Source organism: Colias eurytheme, chromosome 6 (genome assembly GCF_061535395.1).
Source record: "Colias eurytheme isolate Ceu_HAF_F1 chromosome 6, ilColEury1 Martin Lab GWU primary, whole genome shotgun sequence".
Classification (NCBI taxonomy): domain Eukaryota; kingdom Metazoa; phylum Arthropoda; class Insecta; order Lepidoptera; family Pieridae; genus Colias; species Colias eurytheme.
Window position 1 is genome coordinate 3,298,365 of NC_142985.1, and position 24,615 is coordinate 3,322,979.

The 24,615-nt window shown below is 33.3% G+C and overlaps 1 protein-coding gene across 1 annotated transcript; it reads right to left on the reverse strand.

Moving 5' to 3' along the window:
* Nucleotides 1–398: 398 nt before the first annotated feature.
* On the reverse strand, nucleotides 399–5,612 carry LOC149907533 (uncharacterized). The gene has a single exon (XM_090102538.1). It carries the CDS (start codon nucleotides 5,011–5,013, stop codon nucleotides 3,496–3,498), a length of 1,518 nt encoding a protein of 505 aa, XP_089958664.1. The 5' UTR covers nucleotides 5,014–5,612; the 3' UTR covers nucleotides 399–3,495.
* Between the last annotated feature and the right edge of the window lie 19,003 nt (nucleotides 5,613–24,615).

Genomic DNA, 24,615 nt, shown 5'->3' on the forward strand with positions numbered 1-24,615 from the left:
TTCGTGTTCGTGTTTGTGAAATCAATTTGAATTTGAATTTGTTCGTGTTCGTGTTCAAATTTGAATTTGAATTTGAATTTGAATTTTAATTTTAATTTGAGAGTTTGTGTTCGTGTTCGCTGTTCGCTGTTCGCTGTTCGCTGTTCGCTGTTCGCTGTTCGCTGTTCGCTGTTCGCTGTTCGCTGTTCGCTGTTCGCTGTTCGCTGTTCGCTGTTCGCTGTTCGCTGTTCGCTGTTCGCTGTTCGTGTTCGTGTTTGTGATTTCAATTTGAATTTGAATTTGTTCGTGTTCGTGTTCAAATTTGAATTTGAATTTGAATTTGTTCGTGTTCGTGTTCAAATTTGAATTTGAATTTGAATTTGAACTTGAATTTGAATTTGTTCGTGTTCAAACTCAAACTCAAACTCAAACATTTATTTATTCAATTAGACTTCTTAAAGAAGCACTTTTGAAACGTCATTACATATTTTAAAATTTACCACCGATTCGGAAAGCAGTATCTACGGAGAAGAACCGGCAAGAAACTCCATAGTTGCTCTTTTAAATCATGTCAGTTTTACAATTTTACAAAATACATATGTAACAACATATAAGTATTGTAATAACATGCCAAAGAACTGTCCTGTGGTTTTTACGCGACAACCCTCCATGGGTTTTTATCGTCCATATATTCCTGAATACTGTAGTACGCTCTCTGAACTAGTACATTTTTTATATAAGTTTTAAATTTAGAACTACTAAACTCTTTAATATTATGAGGAATTCTATTGTAAAAGCGTATACCTTGACCCATAAATGAATTTTTAACTTTAGCTAATCGGAAAAATGGCATTTCAATTCTATTTCTGTTCCTTGTGCCATAACAGTGTCTATCTCCTACTCTTGTGTGTAAGTCGGCGTTTTTGTGTACATGCAAAATATTATTAAATATATACTGTGATGGTACAGTAAGGATACCAGTATTCTTAAAGAGATCTCTTAGTGAGTCCCGAGCACGTAAATTATATATAGAACGAATGGCTCTTTTCTGTAAGATAAATATAGTTTCTATATCTGCTGCCCTGCCCCATAGTAGAATTCCATAGGACATAATACTATGAAAGTAGCTGAAATAAACCAATCTAGCTGTATCTTCATCGGTGAGATGCCTTACCTTTCGGACTGCATATGCTGCTGAACTGAGCTTACCTGCAGCGGTGTTGACATGGGCTCCCCACTGTAGTTTCTCGTCCAATGTTAACCCAAGAAATACAGTCGATTCTGTAGGGTGTAATACCTCCCCGTTCAAGGTAATATTTCTGCTTAACTTTTTAACGTTTGGTAGTAAAAATTCAACACAAGTTGTTTTTTTGGCATTTAATAATAAATTATTAGCAGTAAACCAGTCGGATATGTGTAAAAGAGCACTGTTCACTTCGTCAACATTTGGGTCATGCCTATCCACATTAAATATTAATGAGGTATCATCTGCAAACAGAACTATTTCACACCTATCCTGTAAATAATAAGGTAGATCATTGATATATACCAAGAACAAGAAGGGTCCTAAAATAGATCCCTGTGGAACACCAATGTTAATTGACGCACCGCTAGAACGTTCTCCATTAACAACTACAGTTTGTATCCTATCATGCAGGTATGAGGCTATGAGGTTCTGAGCTTGTCCTTTAATCCCATAGTGATTAAGTTTACGCAATAAGGTACAATGTTCAACGCAGTCAAATGCCTTGGAGAGGTCACAAAATATCCCCAAAGCATTTTTTGAGTTTTCCCATGCCTTATATATATGTGTTAGTAGTGCAACTCCAGCATCTGTGGTTGAGCGCCCCTTTGTGAAACCAAACTGTTTGGTGTGCAGCAAATTATTAGATGCAAAGTGACTAGTCAATTGGTTTAATATTAACTTTTCGAATACCTTACTTAATGTTGGTAAAATCGAGATAGGTCTATAGTTGTTACAGTCTTCTTGATCGCCTTTCTTAAATAGAGGTATAACTTTACTAAGCTTTAATAAATTAGGAAATGTACCATAGTCACAACACTTATTAAATATAAAAGCTAAATTGTTCGCAATATTTTCTATTATATTATTAACTAAATTTACGGACATTCCCCAAAGATCACAAGTATTTTTTAAATTTAGTGTCTTAAAGGCTGTAACAATATCATTAGCAGTTACGTGTCGCAATTCAAATAATGTGCTGCACCCCGCAACATGGTCCCTCAAAAAGGTCTCTGCAAGTGCTGAAGACGAATTTAAATTATTAGTAATGCTAGCAGGGACACTACTAAAGAAATCTTCAAATGCAAGCGCAACATCAGCATTTTTGTCAATAACCATGCCATTATTAACAAGTTTTATGGTATTACTTGATTTGCTTTTACCCATTTCACCATTAATAATAGACCAAACTGTTTTAACTTTATTATCGGAGTCGCGTATTTTATCTCTGATATACAAACGCTTCGCAGTAAAACAAACAATTTTAAAAGTTTTTGAGTAATTTCTAACATAACTAAGAAAAGATGGGTCTTTATTATATTGCTTCATACCATATAACTCATAAAGAACGATCCTACACCTATGTATGCTAGGTGTCGCCCATTTACTAAATGGTAAATCCTTGGTAATATTTAAAGATTTAACTTTAAATATTTTTTCAAATTCATTATGCACTAAATTAAAAAGATTTTTAAACATTTCACAAGGATTATTATGACAGGATTGATCATTCAGTACGGGCAGGCTTTTATTAATATTATCTCTAAATTTATTAATGCCTTTTTTAGTTATAGGCCTAACATTAATTCTTTTAAATTCAGGTAAACAATCCCATTCAAAAACTACTTTCTGGCCACAGTGATCCGAAGTGAGTGTATTGAGAATATTTTTCTCTAAACAGTTGCAGTCGCAGTATATATTATCAATACAGGTTGCAGAAGTAGGTGTAATTCGTGTGGGTTCATTAAAAAGTTTATACAGATTAAATGACTGAAACAAATTAACAATTCGTGTTGCCGTTTGTGTTTGTAAAAGTATATCAATATTAAAATCACCACATACTATAACTTTTTTTTTACTCCTACTTAAACGCTTTAATATTTCTTCCATGACTGTCTCAAACATATTATAGTCACTGGAAGGGGGTCTATAAACGCAAACAATAATATAACGCTCCAGCTCCACACAGGACAGTTCAATGGTCCGTTCTACAGAAAGGCTAACAATGTCAGTTCGTTCCTTGCATTTTAAACTATTGTGTACAAAAATAAGAGAACCTCCATGAATAGCGTTTGTTCTAAAGTATATACTTTTTAATTTATAATTATCAATATTTATTAACAACTGACATTGTTTAAGCCAATGTTCTGTTACACAAAATATTTTAATTCTATTATGATTTAAAAATAATTCTATTTCTAATAATTTGCTAGCCAAGCCTTGAATATTTTGATGCACAATAGAAAAAGACTGCTTAGCTGTTGTCTTATAAACTAGTTTAAATCTAGCTTAGGGCTAGATTGTCTGTCAACACTTAAACTAGGTTGATGTATATAATTACTACTACATAAAATTATAGTAGATCCAGGGTCTGATACTAAACATGTACCAGACTGGTTAATAATTTTATATGCTATTAACATAGCAAGTTCTCTCTTATATCTAAATGGCAGATACACTGTATTCTTTGTCAAACAAAAAGATTTAATACAAGAATTTATGTCAAAATATATAAATGCATCACTATGATGATTTGTTAAATTATATAATTTCAAGTTAATATTATAGATAAATTTATATTGATTTTGTGTCAAACCAGGCAAATATGGTAATGTACACAACATAAATTTGCATTTTGTCTCACTACTAATTTTTAACATTTTTTGAAATCCTATATCTATGTCATGTTTTTTTAATTTAAAACTATCTCCATATAATATAATAACAATACTATTTTCATTAAAAGTAAAACTATCTAATGAATTCATGATATATGTAAATGAACCATTAGGAGTACAAAAATTAGTTACTTTATGCCCCAAATTGTTAAGCAAAGCGCCAAATCCCTGACCAATATTGTCTGACAACACAATAATTTCCTGCGTGGAAAGATGTTTCGTTTTAGTAGATGGAATTGTTGCCGTTGATTGAATACTATGTATATCAGTGCAGTCAATTAGCTTATGGGGCGACTGTTGCTTATTGTCACTTATTGAACACTTACATACATAGTTATTGGTTAGAGATTCGAAACGATCCATATTTTCATTGCTTAACTTAATTAGGTAATCTGCCTCTTTTATGTGTTCATTAATTTGTAACTGGGCAGCAGAATATTTTTGGTTGAGGTCAAGTAATGTATCATTTAATGAGTCTATTTTCTCCTTCAGTTCAGTAGTTTCCACTTCATATATCATTTTATAATGTTCTAAGTCCCTATGATATCTATCTAACTCTTTCACAAGACTGTTATTTTTATTTTGTAATTGTACTACATTTTTCCATGAAAATCTATTTCTAATAATTGATTTTGTACGTTTTATAAACTTACTTAATCTAAGATATTTTTTCAATTTGTTGTGTGAATTGAACTTAATGTTTCTACTGTTTTCAAAACCACTTAACTGTCCACATTCAAGCAGTTCACCAAAAAGACTGTTGGATGAATTGCATAGCCGCTTGGAGTTATCCTCCTGAACCTCCATTAAACTGCATTCCAGTTCAGCGATACGACTGAGAGCCTTCTCGTGGTCATTGGAACACTGTTGGAAGCTGTCGACAAGGTCTTGAAGGGCTGTGCATTTGTTTTGGCTGTCCATATATTGAGTGTGGAGTTCAGCTAGCTCGGCCTTCAGACTAGTATTCTTGTTTATTATTTGCTGGATTTCTACCTCATGTTCCTCTCTCTCCAGCAAGAGTTGTTCACACAGGGATTGAGAAGCCTTTAAATCCTGTAGTGTGGCCTTTAGTTTGTTTTCCATATCTTTGGCCACTGCCTTGCGGGTCAGCATGTTGTAATTTTAGTTGCTGAAACAGGTGAAATAGATGTTAAAAATTGTATATAATAATATGATACAATTAAAACAATTTTGCTTGTGTTAGATAGGCTTAATATGGTTTAATTATAAGAAAAGAGTAGATAGTGAATGGATAAGATATAGGTTTTGTATTAGAACTGAAGTATATTTTGTCTGGAGCTATTAGTTTTTGTCCTCTAAATTGCTTCCAACTTGTCAAGCAAAGTGAGACGATAACTATGCGCTCATGTATTTATTGTGACGTTACTCATAAAATATGAGCAGTGTTATTAGTTTAAACTTTAAATGAATGTGAATGTTGTGTGTATCTATAAATAAGATATATTAAAACTAGTACTCCCCTGGTTTTATCCAAGAAGAAATTCGAATTTGAATTTCCGTTGCCGTTGACATCCACGTTATACAAAACGCAGCTTCAGTCACGTAATTATACGTATTTCACATTAAATAACACTTGTACGTTGATAAGATAGTTAACTATTACTAATTTATACTGTTTTTACAAGTAATTATTGAATTTAATATGATTTTTGAATTTAAAACTAAGGAGCTGATATTCACTCAGCTGTTGACATCTGTTCGCTGTTCGCTGTTCGCTGTTCGCTGTTCGCTGTTCGCTGTTCGCTGTTCGCTGTTCGTGTTCGCTGTTCGCTGTTCGCTGTTCGCTGTTCGCTGTTCGCTGTACGCTGTTCGCTGTTCGCTGTTCGCTGTTCGCTGTTCGCTGTTCGCTGTTCGCTGTTCGCTGTTCGCTGTTCGCTGTTCGTGTTCGCTGTTCGCTGTTCGCTGTTCGCTGTTCGCTGTTCGCTGTTCGCTGTTCGCTGTTCGCTGTTCGCTGTTCGCTGTTCGCTGTTCGCTGTTCGCTGTTCGCTGTTCGCTGTTCGCTGTTCGCTGTTCGCTGTTCGCTGTTCGCTGTTCGCTGTTCGCTGTTCGCTGTTCGCTGTTCGCTGTTCGCTGTTCGCTGTTCGTGTTCGTGTTTGTGAAATCAATTTGAATTTGAATTTGTTCTTGTTCGTGTTCAAATTTGAATTTGAATTTGAATTTGAATTTTAATTTTAATTTGAGAGTTTGTGTTCGTGTTCGCTGTTCGCTGTTCGCTGTTCGCTGTTCGCTGTTCGCTGTTCGCTGTTCGCTGTTCGCTGTTCGCTGTTCGCTGTTCGCTGTTCGCTGTTCGCTGTTCGCTGTTCGCTGTTCGCTGTTCGCTGATTGCTGTTCGCTGTTCGTGTTCGTGTTTGTGATTTCAATTTGAATTTGAATTTGTTCGTGTTCGTGTTCAAATTTGAATTTGAATTTGAATTTGTTCGTGTTCGTGTTCAAATTTGAATTTGAATTTGAATTTGAACTTGAATTTGAATTTGTTCGTGTTCGCTGTTCGCTGTTCGCTGTTCGCTGTTCGCTGTTCGCTGTTCGCTGTTCGCTGTTCGTGTTCGCTGTTCGCTGTTCGCTGTTCGCTGTTCGCTGTTCGCTGTTCGCTGTTCGCTGTTCGCTGTTCGCTGTTCGCTGTTCGCTGTTCGCTGTTCGCTGTTCGCTGTTCGCTGTTCGCTGTTCGCTGTTCGCTGTTCGTGTTCGCTGTTCGCTGTTCGCTGTTCGCTGTTCGCTGTTCGCTGTTCGCTGTTCGCTGTTCGCTGTTCGCTGTTCGCTGTTCGCTGTTCGCTGTTCGCTGTTCGCTGTTCGCTGTTCGCTGTTCGCTGTTCGCTGTTCGCTGTTCGCTGTTCGCTGTTCGCTGTTCGCTGTTCGCTGTTCGCTGTTCGCTGTTCGCTGTTCGCTGTTCGCTGTTCGCTGTTCGCTGTTCGTGTTTGTGATTTCAATTTGAATTTGAATTTGTTCGTGTTCGTGTTCAAATTTGAATTTGAATTTGAATTTGTTCGTGTTCGTGTTCAAATTTGAATTTGAATTTGAATTTGAATTTGAATTTGAATTTGTTCGTGTTCGCTGTTCGCTGTTCGCTGTTCGCTGTTCGCTGTTCGCTGTTCGCTGTTCGCTGTTCGCTGTTCGCTGTTCGCTGTTCGCTGTTCGCTGTTCGCTGTTCGCTGTTCGCTGTTCGCTGTTCGCTGTTCGCTGATCGCTGTTCGCTGTTCGTGTTCGTGTTTGTGATTTCAATTTGAATTTGAATTTGTTCGTGTTCGTGTTCAAATTTGAATTTGAATTTGAATTTGAATTTGTTCTTGTTCGTGTTCAAATTTGAATTTGAATTTGAATTTTAATTTGAGAGTTTGTGTTCGTGTTCGCTGTTCGCTGTTCGCTGTTCGCTGTTCGCTGTTCACTGTTCGCTGTTCGCTGTTCGCTGTTCGCTGTTTGCTGTTCGTGTTCGTGTTTGTGGAACTGTTCGCTGTATCTCGTTTCTGCCGTTTATACAATGATGTATCCAAAAAATTTCCCGATTTTGATATATTTGATCATCGACTAAACATATTCAAAGAACATGTTTGTCAAATAGTGAAATGATGTACTTTGTGTAATTTTGTAAAATTTGTTGTTATTGTATGAGAAACCATTATTTTAATTGTCTATCTAATATTTAATTATTGAATTTTTTATTATGAACTTATTGTAACACGCTTTAAATAACTGTAAGCTGTATCTCATTGTGGTAGTAATTGTACACATTTTGTTGGGTTGCGATCTGCTCCCGAAATTGATATGTCGCCTATGGGCCCGGCAAGATTGTAACCTGTTATGTGTATTTAATTTAAATAAATAAATATCAGCATCGTATCTAATATCTTCAAACATACATTCATATTATAATTCTCTAAACATTCAAACATCTTGTTTAATTGCAAAATTCATTTACACAGTATACAGTTCCCACAATTTCAGATAAGTGCATCGTATCCAATGTCTGCAAACATGCCGCAGTTAAGGGGTGCGGTGATTCATCATTGCCACCCTTAATGACGTCATTATTGACTAGAACCCATCCTGGTGTTAGGTATTTGCTATTAATCATTCACTGTGTTTGTGCTGGGGTAGAGGCAATGGTAGAAATGAGCTTCAATTACCGAGATTCGCAACTACTGAACAGATTTGGATGAATCTTTATAAGAATGTAGATTCATTAGAATAATACATGAGCTATAGAAATACTTGATTTTAAACGCGTTGCGTTATGTTATATTAAGTATATTAGCTTTACATTTTATTATCTTATTTTAAAGTACAGTGAATATCGTCAGACATTATATTATTATAACTTCATTTATCATATATTGCTCACGTGCTCAATGCTCACTCTGTTATATTATTATATATAGTAGCTGTAGAAACTATAAAATATACGTCAATATTTAATATAAAAAACATTTTAGTACCTCATAATAAATTATCAGTTCCTCATCTGTCTAAATATTTTCTATATAATGTGATTTTGTTCTGGCAAAAATAACATTTTCTAATTAAACGAACACATTATAATAATGAAATTGTATATCGCTTCAAAATTAAATTAAAGTGCTGTGTGGCTGTGATTTTGTTGGTTTCATTAAAACTAATAATTTTCTACCTAAATTTTAATTATTATGATTAATGCTGTAATTGTAATTAATCTAAAAAAGTCTACATGCAACGTATAAAAACAAATATAAACATTTTAAAAGAAATAGATTGCTATCGAGTATCCAACTACTCACAGATTTACCTTAAGTTTAACTTATTTAGTTTCTATGTACGCTTCAAAATACACATTTTTTTATTTGTTATTTTCCACTTTCATTGTTTTTGCGTACGTTGAGAAATACTATAAAGAGTTCAATCATAATAATTGCATAGAGCTTTTTGCAACGGATTAAAACCGAAAGGCGCTTTAAAATATTCATTTTATTTAATCAAATATAAATGCCGTTCCCAATACAATAATTCTTTATCGAAAGCAGCGGCCATGTTTTTCGAATAATAACTGTCAACAGTACATTAAAAATTAAGCCGACCTCTCATGTACCAGCCACAAGGGCAATATTGGAACAATCTCAGTTGCACGGCGGTCGGAGCAATTTCAGCTGTTAAAGTTTCTTTCTTTCTTGCCTATACACCTCACAATTAAGGAGCCAATTACTACTGCAGGTACGTAAGTAGTAGGTCATAAGTTGCCCCTGCTTGCCTATACACATCACAATGAATGGTGCAATTCCAATATTGCCCCTGCTGCAGGTAGGTGAGTAGCCGGTTTTAAATGTATAAATTATAACTATTTGTTAAGTCTGTACCACGCGATAATTTCGATGAAATAAACTAATGTGTTTAATTAGCACCACAAACGTGATTTCGACAAACAAACGAGTTTTATTTATTTTATAACCTCTATCATCGCGTTTGAGAATAATATTTAATCGTTTAATTTAAATAAAAGCATACCAATATGCTTTTTGATTTGTCTATTTGTGGATTGATACACAAATGTAATCTAATTAGATGGTACAGGATGATATGATATTTCATATAAAATTTTCTGGATTAAAATTGGTAGTGAAACAAAAATAAAACAATTTATTTATTATATTATGCTATGTGAGAATAAATTTATATCACCGCATATATTATACTAATTAAGAACACATCTATTTCCATAGAGTTAATAATATTATGTACTGTCTATTTCAGATATTATTATTGAGTTCTTAGGTATGAAACATAAAAAATACAACCGTGTTTATTGCTTCTAAAGCACGAAAAGCAAGTTCTCTCTATTTTTTTTCCTTTATTCAAGGTATTTTATCTTGTTAATATTCCATAAAATATATTTCAAAGAATTATAAATCTATTCACAATGTTAACACTACATGAACATATAGAATAAGTAACTGAGTTCCACCATAAACGCGACCGACTTACACAAACAATTGTTTACCGTAGTTAAGACTTTATTTTTCCGTTAATTAAAACGCTTGCCTCAATATTAAACCCACGGCAATACCGCAATAGCACATGGTTAAATCACTTCATTATAACTCAAACGTGACACAGTTTTTGAGCAAATATTTCTTACGTTTTAATGGAGACTTGGTAATATTTTCACGTAATATTTAAGCGTAGTTTCAAAGGCTTTTTATTCAAATATCCACACGAACAGCAAGCCCTGAAGTATATTTGACCTGATATACTTACCTTTATTCAGCTTTATGTATGACCTAATGGGTAATGGAAAATGTGAAATGCATTTTGCCCATACAAAATGAAAAGCTTTAGCATTTCAATACAAAAATATTGTGGTTAAATCCTAATTAACGTATAATTGCTTGCTATGTTTAAATTCTAAAGACGTGTGTATAATAATTATGTCATACATTAAAATGTAGGTCTTGACGAGCCTTTGTAGCTTTAAATCAAAGCAACTCGTGTGTATAGAAATACAAACCTAGAACGGTTTGATATGGCTCAGAGATGACTGGAACCGCGAGGGACTGGAACGCGCTTCCTGAATCTGTGTTCCCCGACGAGTACAATATGGGGGTCTTCAAGCGAAGAGTGAACCGGTACCTACTAGGGAAGCGCGTACCATCTTAGACCGCATCTAGCTTTCCATCAGGCGAGATTGTGGTCAAGCGCTTCCCTATCTACAGTAAAAAAAAAAAAAAAGATGAATTTCATGTTCATTTTACAATCGTGAAAATAACAGATGCATTATAGTCGAAAAATATTTGTTAGTAAGTACCTAAATGTTCATTCATTTTACAAACCTTAAATTTAACCTCACCAAAATAATTAGGTAGATAAACAAGAGTTTTAGTCACAAGATCTCTCAGCTTGTTCGTTGGAAACATAAAACAAATAATCTATAAAGAACTATGAATATTCTTAGAAAAACTGCCCTTTTAACAGGATGGTAATAATTTTTTTGTATATCTTGCTCTAAAGTTTTTTCTTACTTGGTAATCGTTTTATGATATAACCTTCAAAAATTAAAATGAAATTCTGATTAGGGTACAAAATTTTCTTAAGAAAAAAATATTTTTCATAGTAATAAATAATATACAATTTAATATTGTTTACAATTTAAAAACATCTCTCCCAACAATTTCAAGCCGGGTCAATGAACCGGAATCCAGTTGAAATTTTCATAAACGGCCACCCCCTTGTAATTAGTGATAATCAAAAAGAATTTCGCAGCTTTCCTCACAATTTTAACGAGTCGAAGTTTTGCGTGAACAATTTGTAGGCGCCATGACGATTACGGAATTTCTTTTGATTCATTAGAACGTGTAATTTTAAATTATTAACTTCAACTTTTTCGATAAAATGAATAAATTGTGAAAGAGTTGGGTTGCTAGAAATTCCCTTTTATAGGGACTAGTTTAATTTGAATAATACAAAGTCGTCCATAATTTTACAAAATATAATAAAAACAAAATATTTCTCTTTCCTTGCATCTTTCATCAGCACTTTCACAACAAACATTTCAAAAGTTGTCAAAACAAAATATCATATCATTAAATTCTGTTATTTTATACTATACTAGCGGTCCGCCCCGGCTTCAACCGTGGTACATATTTCGCAATAAAAGGTAGCCTATGTTCTTTCTCAAGGTCTAAAGATTATCTGTGCCAAATTTCATCAAATTGGTCCAGTAGTTTATGCGTGAAAACCATACATATTACATGCATACATACATACAAACCTTTCCTATTTATAATATTAGTATAGATTAAAATTTACCATTTTAAAATACCACAAAATTATGTAATTAATAATGAATACAAGATCGCACCTGAACCCGTTTTGCGCAAGCCCCTAACAGGAAATCTGAAGTACAAGTAAAGCCGGGGTATAGCATTAAATTGTCATTAAGTAAAAGCTTACTTGGGCGAACGGCAGGAATTATTTAATTAAGTAGTAAGTGAACTGGGAGGACTTACTCAAATTGAGATATATCGTGTTTACTGTACACATTCTTTTAATCGACACTTAATAGAAATTATTGGGGCAATTTGCTGCGTTTTATAGACGTACATACTACATATTGTATCGATGGCCTATTACAATATATAATTATGGTGTGTATTGATTTAGGCGTTTGCTACACCGAAAAAAGGATGGATCTGATTAGGATTGACTTTGGTACACACTACATAAATAATAATTATGGTATCTGTAATACAGGTTATTCCTGAAGCTTTATAATTCGCTGTTTAATAAAATAATATGAAATTAGACTGATTGACTGAGTTAGAGATGACGTGAGCCGCCATCTTTGTTAATATCACGGCCATAATATGAGATGTCATACGCCACATGATGATGTGGCGTACTTTTATCCCACATGAACTCAGAAGAAATAATATGGGTGAGCAGCTAAAATGTTAAATAATAAATAAAGCCCATATTTCTATTCAAAAATAATTTATTACACATATGACTACAATATTTGTTACCATTTTAAAATTACAAAACATGTTAAAGCTGTAATAAAAGGCTTAGATAATAACACTAAACGTAACATCACACACGAGCCAACAGCTCATTTAACATTATCGTATGCAAAATAAACGGGGCAAATTCAATAATTTGGCAGTCTCCACTTAACCGTTAACATAATCAGATTGCCATATTCGCTTCGCAAATACAAATATTGAGTGGAAGTTGTCAAATCGATGGTTAATTAACATTGCTTGGTTCCTGCGAACATCAAAGGCGCGGTAGGTCAACCCCAAGAGGAAACGGTAGGTTGGTAGGTTTAAATGGCAACGATTTAATGTTTGATGTTACGTATTTTTACAGGATGTCCTGAATTTGTGAAAAATGGAATAGTTCTGGTTGCCTGGAAGAAATGGCTTATAGCCATGGTGCCGCTCTATATCTTTTCATTTTTTTAACTTTTTATATTTCTTAGGTGTGCATAAAATGAAGAATAAATAAATAAATAGTATTTGTAAAGAAAATAGTGATGAAAATGGTATGTCTAGGAGGCAAATTAAAACCCATGTGACATTTACAAAGTCGCGCTTGGCCAGCATGGTGGATTACGGGCTACGGCTTAAATGCTCTCAAGGGGCTGTGTCCCTGTGGGAGGAAAATAAGTTAATCGTGAAGTATCTTCGGCCATTTATTGAAGAAGTGTGTTCTTTGTATGACTATTTATAGTAATTGTGGAAATTTGGCATATTCTAACAGTCTTATCCATACTAATATTATAAATGCGAAAGTAACTCTGTCTGTCTGTCTGTTACTCATTCACGCCTTAACTGCTGATCCAATTTGCATGAAATTTGGTATAGAGATATTTTGATACCCGAGAAAGGACATAGGCTACTTTTTACCCCGAGACATAGGATAGGTTTTATCCCGGAAATCCCACGGGAACGGGAACTATGCGGGTTTTTCTTTGACTGCGCGGGCGCAGCCGCGGGCGGAAAGCTAGTCTATAATATAAAAATGAATCGCAAAATGTGTTGGTAAGCGCATAACTCGAGAACGGGTGGACCGATTTCGATAATTCTTTTTTTATTATATTCCTTGAAGTACCAGGATGGTTCATATGTAGAGAAAACATAAATATGTACCACGGGCGAAGCCGGGGCGGACCGCTAGTTTATTAATAAAAACCTGATGTTTATTCAACAATAAATTTAAACTAGAAACTTATAAGGTTATACTTGTATACGTAGTATATTATTATTAGTCTGTGGTTATACTTACAAGGTTCTTATGGGTCATCAATTAATGTTGCAACAATAAAATTGCCATCAATTCTATATAATATATCCTTAGACTTCACAAAGAACATAAGCAAAGATAAGCTTCCATACAAATATAGTTAGGGAGCCAGGTGCAAATTGGGTTCATTATTTCCTCTCAAGAGATAATTCGTCAGAAGCATCAGAGTATAGTATTATAAAGCCTCGTGAACGTCAGCTGGCGCTCGGTTGGGGGGGTGAGCGGTTGTAGCCTCCCACGCACGTAGGAAAAAAAAATACATTCATTCATTTCCTCTCAGCTAAAAATTTGTCAAATTGTAGCTAACCCAATATCTCAACGAAAAAAAATAATCAGCTGGTTACAGCATGGTGTATTATACGTCAGCTGGTGGCTCGAACATGAAAAAAAAAATATTATTTTCCGTGATTTCCTCTCAAACAAAAATTTACCTGATGATAGCTTATATGTAACTGTGGATAAATATATAAGTCAGCTGGCTGTATCTTGGTGGAAAAACCGTCAGCTGATACTTTGAAACTTATTACATAGGAGTTAGACAGAAGCATCTATTGCCAATTTATATGCATCAGCTGACTAGATTTTCCTCAACTTATTGCTAGCTGATTCTTTTATTTATCGCATCAATATATTTTTAACACTCTCACTCACAAATTTTCATCTGAGAGGAAATGACGATATCTTTAATTATTCGACATTACACTTCAATATAAGAGTTGAGTTGAAATAAACATTCAGTATCAATATTTTTGAAACGAATAAGTATGTAATCAAATAATTTTATATATTTAAATAATTAAATAATCAATTAGCAATAAATGAACTAGTTACTCGATAAAAAAAACAATATAATAAACTCTGCTCTTTTACGCATATCCAATTGGTTCACTGCTTATAATTTATTATTAAATGCAAAAAAAAAACAAATTGTGTAGAATTTATCCTTCCAAATGTAAAAAAGGTGAAAAGGGATATTATTTTAAACGGGGAGGTATTATACCCTGTGGATTCCACTGTTTTTCTTGTGATTGGTTTGACACTAGATGAGAAGCTACAATGGGGGGCCCATGTTGCCACCACCGCTGCTAAGCTTAGTTCAGCTGCATATGCAGTTCGAAGAATAAGGCATCTCACCGATGAAGACACGGCTAGATTGGTTTATTTTAGCTACTTTCATAGCATTATGTCCTATGGAATTCTGCTATGGGGCAGGGCTGCAGATATAGAAACTATATTTATATTACAGAAAAGAGCCATACGCTCTATATATTATAATTTACGTGCTAGGGACTCACTAAGAGATCTCTTTAAGAATACTGGTATCCTCACTGTACCATCACAGTATATATTTAATAATATTTTATATGTACACAAAAACGCAGACTTACACACAAGAGTAGGAGATAAGACACCGTTATGGCACAAGGAACAGAAATAAAATTGAAATGCCATTTTACCGGTTAGCTAAAGTTAAAAATTAATTTATGGGCCAAGGTATACTTTTTTACAACAGAATTCCTCATAGTATTAAAGAGTTTAGTAGTGCTAAATTTAAAAATTATGTAAAAAACGTATGAGTTCAGAGAGCCTATTACAGCATTAAGGAATATAAGTATGGAAGATAAAAACCCATGGAGGGTTGTCAGAGCGAAAACGAATAAATCTCATTATAATTTTTTATCAAGTTTATATAATAAATATTATTTATCGAGTAACTAGTTCATTTATTGCTAATTGATTATTTAATTATTTAAATATATAAAATTATTTGATTACATACTTATTAGTTTCAAAAATATTGATACTGAATGTTTATTTCAACTCAACTCTTATATTGAAGCGTAATGTCGAATAATTAAACTCAAACTCAAACTCAAACATTTATTTATTCAATTAGACTTCTTCCAGAAGCACTTTTGAATCGTCATTACATTCTTTAAATTTACCACCGATTCGGAATTCAGCAGTATCTATATTCGGCAGTATCTATGGAGAAGAACCGGCAAGAAACTCCATAAAGATATCGTCATTTCCTCTCAGATGAAAATTTGTGAGTGAGAGTGTTAAAAATATATTGATGCGATAAATAAAAGAATCAGCTAGCAATAAGTTGAGGAAAATCTAGTCAGCTGATGCATATAAATTGGCAATAGATGCTTCTGTCTAACTCCTATGTAATAAGTTTCAAAGTATCAGCTGACGGTTTTTCCACCAAGATACAGCCAGCTGACTTATATATTTATCCACAGTTACATATAAGCTATCATCAGGTAAATTTTTGTTTGAGAGGAAATCACGGAAAATAATATTTTTTTTTTCATGTTCGAGCCACCAGCTGACGTATAATACACCATGCTGTAACCAGCTGATTATTTTTTTTCGTTGAGATATTGGGTTAGCTACAATTTGACAAATTTTTAGCTGAGAGGAAATGAATGAATGTATTTTTTTTTCCTACGTGCGTGGGAGGCTACAGCCGCTCATCCCCCCAACCGAGCTCCAGCTGACGTTCACGAGGCTTTATAATACTATACTCTGATGCATTTTACTAATTACCGCTTGAGAGGAACTTGGTCATAAAATCTGCTTCTGGCTCCCTAACCAATACAGATATTCACATTATTAAATGAATACAAACATTGAATAAAAAAGAAAATTCCCCAAATTCCGCCTAAAGAATTTCATCAGGATCGAAACATTGCATATTTGCTCAATTAATCCTTAGCGGAACATAAATGGGTCATTAGATTTAATGTGTTCAAATTAATTACCCCTGCAGCCCCAATATCAATGTATTGTATTGTGTTTGTTTTGCTGTTTGCGCTCTTGGAGATAAATAGTTTCATTACGTATCAATTTCGTTGTTTCGGAAAATAATACAGAGTATTTCTTGCATTTTGAATATTGAAATTATGGCTTGCTTTATGGGTTGTTGGTTGAGAAGAAGACAAACCTTTTTTACATTTTTCTTAGATTTTTTTCAGATTTTACATTCTTCATAATCACATCATTAATTAGATATGATCACAGAGATTTTAGTCATACGATAGAGCTAGAGATAGATACGATTATGGAGCAAATGCAGTCTATTAAAAAGTTGTATCTTTTCCTTTCAGGGCAACTATTACATCAGTTTCATTTTAATTATTACCTAGGCTGAAACATACTGGATCCAGGATATAATACTTATATCACCGTAGTAATAAATTTAAAACACCTTGAAACATACAAAACAGAATATAATAAAACAGGGAACTCAACTTTCGTAAATTACGTCGTAATTGTATTTCGTTGATAAAACTTGCAGCTGCAATTTAACTTTATAATCAAAGATCCTCGACGCCTGGCGACGACACAAACAACGTGATTAAAAAACAGTGGAGTCGTTTTATCTCCGTGTGTTAATAAAGGAAATAAAATCATCGGAGACAAGACTCCATTACCATCTGTGCTCCGATTTATTGTACGGGAAAATTAGCTCAGAGCAAATTTTTAATTAATTGTTTATGTGCTTACGGTCATGACTCATTAAGTTATTGAGATATTTTATATTTTGCAATAATGTATTTTGTTATTATATAATAAATTATAATACACATTAACTCCAACTAACATCTGACAATGTATCGTATTTAAGAAAATCGATAGCTCTTCACAATCAAGATATTATAGCATTCCAATTATTATAAAAGAAAACGAAACCGCCTTCACAGTGGTAGAATTAAAATAAACTACACGGGAAGGCGTGAGACCCAATCAGCTTTCGAATAAAAAAAAATCATCAAAATCCGTTCACCCAGTCGAAAGTTCTGAAGTAACAAACAAAATACAATATGGTACAAGCAAAACGGTATCATTTTGCTACCAGATGGCAGCACAATCGATCAGCAGCGAGCGGCGCAATTTGCGAAGCGATCGCCTGTGAAATTTACTCAAATGAATAAAACTATCTTAGAATTGAACGCTTGAGCGGTTCGGATTCCTGTCGTCAAACTGAGTGCGGGTGAATTATTTAAATGATCGTACTAACTTCGAATTGTTCGAATCATTGAATGTTTGTTCTGTTTACAATGTTGCTTTGCTATTTTACTGGCTCGAAGCAAGCGTTGTAGCCACGGTTGTAACTTATATTATGGTATATTGGTTCTGGTTTCCTAAATATCTTTGAAAATAAACTGTTTCTTCCCCAAATATAAACAAAAACTAAATCTTTGCGAAGTTGTTGTAAACTAAACATGATGTAGACATAACAGTTTTATCTTATCTATAAGATTATTACTTCAGAACCGCTAAAACCTTTTTACTTTAATCAATACCTACCACATAGGTGTACAAATTCATTTCCCAACTTGATTAATCCACCACCATTTTGTATCATGTCACGCAATTTCGTATAATAAATAATTAAAAACCAATCACGGACACCTTTCAAAAAGCCTCCCACTAATACAGGCATTATTCCCTTGATCAGGTTCCGAGAGGTGCGGTGAAGCTGTCAGCGATATGGAAACGAAATAAAAAATATTATGCTCTTTTTATACACATAATAAACCTACTCAAAATTCATTGACATTCAATACATTGACTCTTTGCACTCATCATTAAAGTTAAGGTAGCTGAAAGGTAAATCGCATGTGCTATGATTAGTAATAATGAGTCTTTTCTTTTCTTCCCTAGATACGATATCATGCTTTTAACAAACAAGTCAATTTCCAATGTCTCTCACCTACAACTTATAATTACATTTCCAGATCATTTCAGTCTAGTTAAAACATAGTTTTCCTTGCTTCACAAGGTTTCACGATCTCTTCTACCAATTACCTTTAGAGCTCGGATCAATAAAAAATAATTATACCCGCTTCAAGTGGTAATGCACCTTTAATCCTAATTGGATAGAAGGACTGGAGAGGCGTGGCGGGCACACGTAATTGAAACACCGGTAGCGTTTAGTGTAATGTAAAAATACCAACAAATTAATTTATTGTTAACTTCTGGTTCACCTTTTCGATCTAATGATAATTACTACTTACTTGTATTTTATATTTCAAAGTTCTTAAAATCTGACTGCTTTATCACTTTTTTTACACAGCGCATGTAGGTATGTATGTCATAACCTTGTTTTCTCGGGAACACGAAGAGATATGATGTACCAACTTTTACTTTTATTTTATCATAAGATCCTATATAAAACTTCCCAAATAATCACCAGATCACTAGGCGGAAGAATTCTAACCAATACCCGCGGCCCCATCATAAAAGCGGCTCGACGGAACACAGTGGGGTTTTAGTCAGTAAGAATCCGACATAACCCATGGCTCCTTCCCCGGGGGGCCGTGGGTATCTTTGGAAGATTTCCCCACTATTAAAAAAAAGGAACATGTTGAAAAATAAAATATAAAGTTTAATGTATTTTTCACGGAATAGGTAATATGACAATTCCTGAGTCTGAAATGTAATGCGTACTTACGTTTATAATCGTTCCCAAAATGGTAATTGTTTGAATCTAATAATAATTTAGACTCAGAGCAATCAGATATCAGTCGGGATAGTTTGAAATTAAACCCCGGTTAGCGAGACAACTCAACAAGTCCTATAATTGTATTAATTGTCTGTTATCCGCATTGTAATGGCTGTTCTGTAAAGTTAGACAATTAGACATGTTGTAAACAGACGATTAGCAGAAATCCCCGTTTTGGGGAGTGACTTTATTAGACCTTATTTGGTCGTTGAGGTAACAACATTGTTATCTACATCATGTGATGATGTTGTTATAGTTTGAGTTGTAATCTCTTGGTACTAAAAATATTTGCCGCTTATAATACAACATTTTTGCATTACGGTAGGTGTCTAGTATAAATACCTTGGGTGTATTTTTATCTAATCCATCAGATTCATGATGATGGAGTATGGACTCAAAATAAATTTTTAAATTGAGATAAAGTAAAGGTTTTTTACATGAAAGTAACTTTTGCATAATTTTTTATAAAATAATTTGTAATAGTCCGGGATACATCGCCCATTTTTGCAAGTGATTACTATCAAGCTAATTTTTCGTGAGTAGCTTTATTTTGATGAGATGCCCAATAATTTCATGTACAAAACTCAAGATTGTGGTAGCTACCAGAGGAAACAAGGATAAAATATTTTGATTTGATGGTTCTCAAATATTAATTACTAACTGAATGTTTTTTTTTTGTTCAATCTCAAGATAATTATCTAAATTCTTCGAAAAAATATTTGTCCTACAAAATCTATGGTTTGATCAAAGAGTCCCCCTTTCTAATGTGTGTCGATAACGAAGTCATCATAAATGATTACTAACCAGCTGATTTTTTTTATTTTCACTTATTTAATACTAATATAATTCAACAGACATATTGTCCTACAAATTGCGTAATAAATATTTGAGAACCGTCAAATCAAAAATTTTTATCCTTGTTACCTCTGTAAGCTACCACAATCGAGAGTTTAAGTTTTAAGTTTTTTTTAGTTTTTTTTTTTTTTACTCACGAAAAATTAGCTTGATAGTAATCACTTGCAAAAATGGGCGATGTATCCCGGACTATAATAATTAATAACACTGCACATGATTCACGCAAACGGGTTAAAAATAAAATGAAATAAATATATTTTATATACTACACAATTAAATTTAATCATCGGGAGTTTTTCAAAAGCTACACGAGCGACATGATAATTTAACAGCCTACGTTTATCAAACGAAATTCCCTTCGGATTTAATTTGTCGCATATTTACATAATAAATGAACGACTCCGCTTCGGTGCGGTGTTATCCGCTCTAAACCGGCTTAATCCAGTTTTATCCATCATTGAGAGACTTGATTCTCGATCGGGTACAATTTGCATGTTATTCTGCGCTAAGACGTAGTTGGAACAAAATGGGAAGGTTTTAAGCACGTGGATTTACATATCTTTTGAGCGTATAATATTTCTTTTTGGGAGGGATTAACGAGAATGTTTGTTACTTGGTAATGAAAGGAGAAGCGTTACATGACTAGTCATTTTGTGCGAGGCTGTGACATAACCAAATGTTTTAGTTAAATTTATCTATCTGGGTTACCCAATTACCAAAATGAGAAACCAAAGGAACGATATTTCTATAAAAATCTCTACTTATTTATATAAAATTCATCTCAACGCTACATGCTTTCTTTGGAAAGTAGTCTGTACTTTCCACATGTCCGATATAAAACTTTATATCGTTCCTTAATAGTGAAGATTAGATATAAAAAACTTTCAACCAAGCACGTAAAGCTTTGGCTTATGGCTCTTTAAGCCATAACCGTCAAAGCTTCCAAGAAATGCTTCTATAACCGGGGAAGTTTTATTAAATAGACCTTCACAGACTAAAATTTACACTCCAACTTTCCCATCATTTTAATCTCGCTTCTCTCAGTTTTAAAGTCGACTATTTCATGTGTAAGTTCCTTGGGTTCATTCCTGTCATTCTTCGCTGTAGTTCAAATTAGTTTTTAAATAACTCAGCATAGCTTATCAGTATCAACATTACCATTTTTTTAATAGGTTTATCAGCTTTTTGTCATAGAATGCCTAATATTTAAATAAACACCATCTATATCTGAATTATTTTCGTGTCCCAAAAAAATTGTTTATACTATTTAACTGGTTAAAATAGTGTTTACTCTCTATAATTATATTATATCATATAACGTGTAAAATAATATTATACTTAAGTTATTAGAATTTTTAGAAATATCAATATTTATTGTCATGCTATTTGTTATGTATAATTTACCTTGTAAAAGGAAAACAGGGCTAAATCATGCCAAAGACAATAACATCATTACAACTTAACCTCTCCCGCGAGACAAGTGGGAAAGTGATAATCGTATCGCGACCCTATTATGATCGTACTCGAATCATTGTTAGGGTAAGCGTCGATTATGCTGGACATGCATTGATAAAAAAAAGTTAAACTAGAACAAAAATTAAAATAAAAGTATAATGAGTTAAAATAAAGCATGAATTTACAGAGAACTATCACAATAATACTTGCTTTGCGGGCGGATAACTGAAAGTTCTTGACACCAAGATTAAAAGCATTCCATGTCGTCATAGTTGTTCTTTAAATATTACACAGAACTCGTCATTATGCTGAACCTATGAGAATACGAATTTTTCTAGCTCTGAATTATGTCTTCTAATGCCTATTTTTATTAGAGAATGTGTTCACCTTCATGGGAAGAGGGCCCTGGTTAATGTCGACACTCATTGTTTTAGGCTATGCCATGGACCACTCACTTGCATGCAAAAATTTGTATTAAATAATGTTCAATGTTTGCGCTCATGTGAGGCAAAAGGTTTCAGATGCCGTCCCACACGTTTTGTAGGTTTTTATGTGCGTGCGTATGTGAAATCGTTATACTCGATCGAAATCGTTATAATCGTTTACGCGAATAATAGCGTAAGCATCACCGACCTAATGTTCGACAGCCCTTAAACCTCACAAGTTCCAATTCGCTTCCCGACCCATCAACTACCCCGTTTTTAGCCTTTTCGTAGTAAACTGTTATTTTTCTTGTGTATTTTTTTTGTTTATGTGTTTGATTTTTACTGCGAATAAATTCTTATTCTATTCTATTCTATTCTATTCTTTCAATTAAACTTTAACCAAGTGCTTGTAAACAAAACTATTGTTCATAATTTAATTAATTTAATACTTATTGGACGGTGATAGGGTACATTTTAGATTGTTCCGCTGAGAAGTTATTGAGTGTTGTTATATCGTCAATGGTGATAAAGTTTTGAAGATAATAATCAAGTATAAGTGCTATATTTTCTTATTAGCTTGATACTCAAGATAAATATAAAGACTTTCATAAAACATAAATATTTAGGACTCTTTCTTAGATTTCGTAGCAAACACCTACATAATATTTTATTGTAATATGTAGTTATGTATAAATATTGGATTATATTATTAACTTTCAAACGGTTATGTCATAATATTATATTCGAGATCATCTTAATACAAGTTTACGAATACACTTTTATATTCCTGCTTTTTATAGATTTTATCTCTATATTTTATTTTCCCAATCCAAAACACTCAAGCGCACCTTATAATGCTTACAATATTAATGAGACTATTTTCCAAGGAAAATTTAATTAATTTTTTCTATTTTAGTTTATTTAATTGTATAGATATGGACTACCTACTTAATTTATCTATTTTAATATAATAAATTTATATAGGTACTTTGGTATGCTTATTATTATTAAATACAAGAAGCATTGTTTACAGTTTTTTTATATAAGACAATATATTATATGTACTTAACTAATAAATAACCACCCTTTAATTTTGAATTATGAAGAAATGTAGTTCAAACAAAAAAGTTTCAAAACGCACGTTTCAGAATATATTTGCGATTCCGTAATTAATATTTATTAAGGGACATTTAATTCCAAGGAAAAAGTATTTCTCGACATATTATTCTTTCGTAGAAACGAAATAAAAATAAAAGTTAAACGAACCGTCATCCAATAAATTAATATTGTCGAGGACATTACGAAATAAGAGAAGTTTGAGTGTCTGTTCTCAAATGTTTGGTAACTTAGCAACGTTTGATCTTACAGAGATCGCGATGTTGGGCTAAGAAACATCTATTATTGTAAAAATACAGACTGGTCTTCTATTTACGGCCAGTTTCAATGTTTACCGTTTTTGGTAGCTAATTTAATACTTTTTACTTCAAATTGCCTCATTGGCAAAATTATTTATTTATTTTATTTATAAGTTTTATTGCACACAAACAGAAAATACAAATTTTATTTAATGATTTAATTATCCAGAAATAATGAAGCTGGAAATGGAAATTATAAATAAATAAATAAATAAATATTTCAGGACAATTTTCACACACGGCACGATCTGATCCCATACTAAGCTTTCGCTTGTGTTATGGAAACCAGATGGCTGATAAACATACATATATAATTTTTAAATAAATACTTATATAGACAATTAACACCCAGACACAGAGCAAATATCTATGTTCATCACACAAATATTTGCCCCGGGTGGGAATCGAACCCACGACCTCTGGCTTGGAAGGCAGGGCCACTACCAACCAAGCCAACCGGTCAGTAATTACTAAGTAAACTAAGCCTTCCTCGATAAATTGACTATCTAACAGTGAAATATTTTTCAGATCGGAGCCGTGGTTCCTGACTATCGGGTTCAAGCAAACAAACAAAACACTCTTCAGCATTATAATTTTAGAATAGCAGCTATACTGTAAAGCTGAAGAGTTAAGTATGACACTTTAATATGAGATAGTAAACGCTTAAAAAAACCGGCCTTTTCGTGGCCACACCGCGAAGCCTCTTGCAGCCCTCCGTTAGATCCCGTCGCAGTGTCTTGGTAACACATCGATTACTTCCACTAGATGAGTAGCATATTTCCAACACGGCTCTTGTAAATGGTACCGTGGATTCAACGAACTCTTTGATTTTCTATTCTTTTAAATACGTTGTTGTTGATTTGATATGTTATATACTTGTAGAATAGGTTCCATATTTGTAAATGTTATAGTGGTATAGAAAATATTTATTATAGTATTGCCAGATTTTCCCAAGAATACATTAACTATGTTTTGAAATAACAACCAACATTGCATGACTATTGTATTTATATAAGACTTACCAGAATGCTGATCACTTATGGAAAATAAAGAATATTATAATGTTTAATCCTTATTTGCAATATCAATCTGAATATCTCTACCAGAGCGTATTTAAAATAAATTATCCGTACTTTATGTGTGAAAAGCAACAAGCATCTTTATTCTTTACTTCCAAACATACTCATTTGTAATACCACTAAGTCAATGTGGTCGTGTTCATACCTACAACTCTAAAAAAGCTCACAACGGACTAAAAACAGTC

Coding starts and splice junctions, on each gene's coding strand:
- LOC149907533 (XM_090102538.1), bottom strand. CDS start 5,013: ATGCTGACCCGCAAGGCAGTGGCCAAAGATATGGAAAACAAACTAAAG.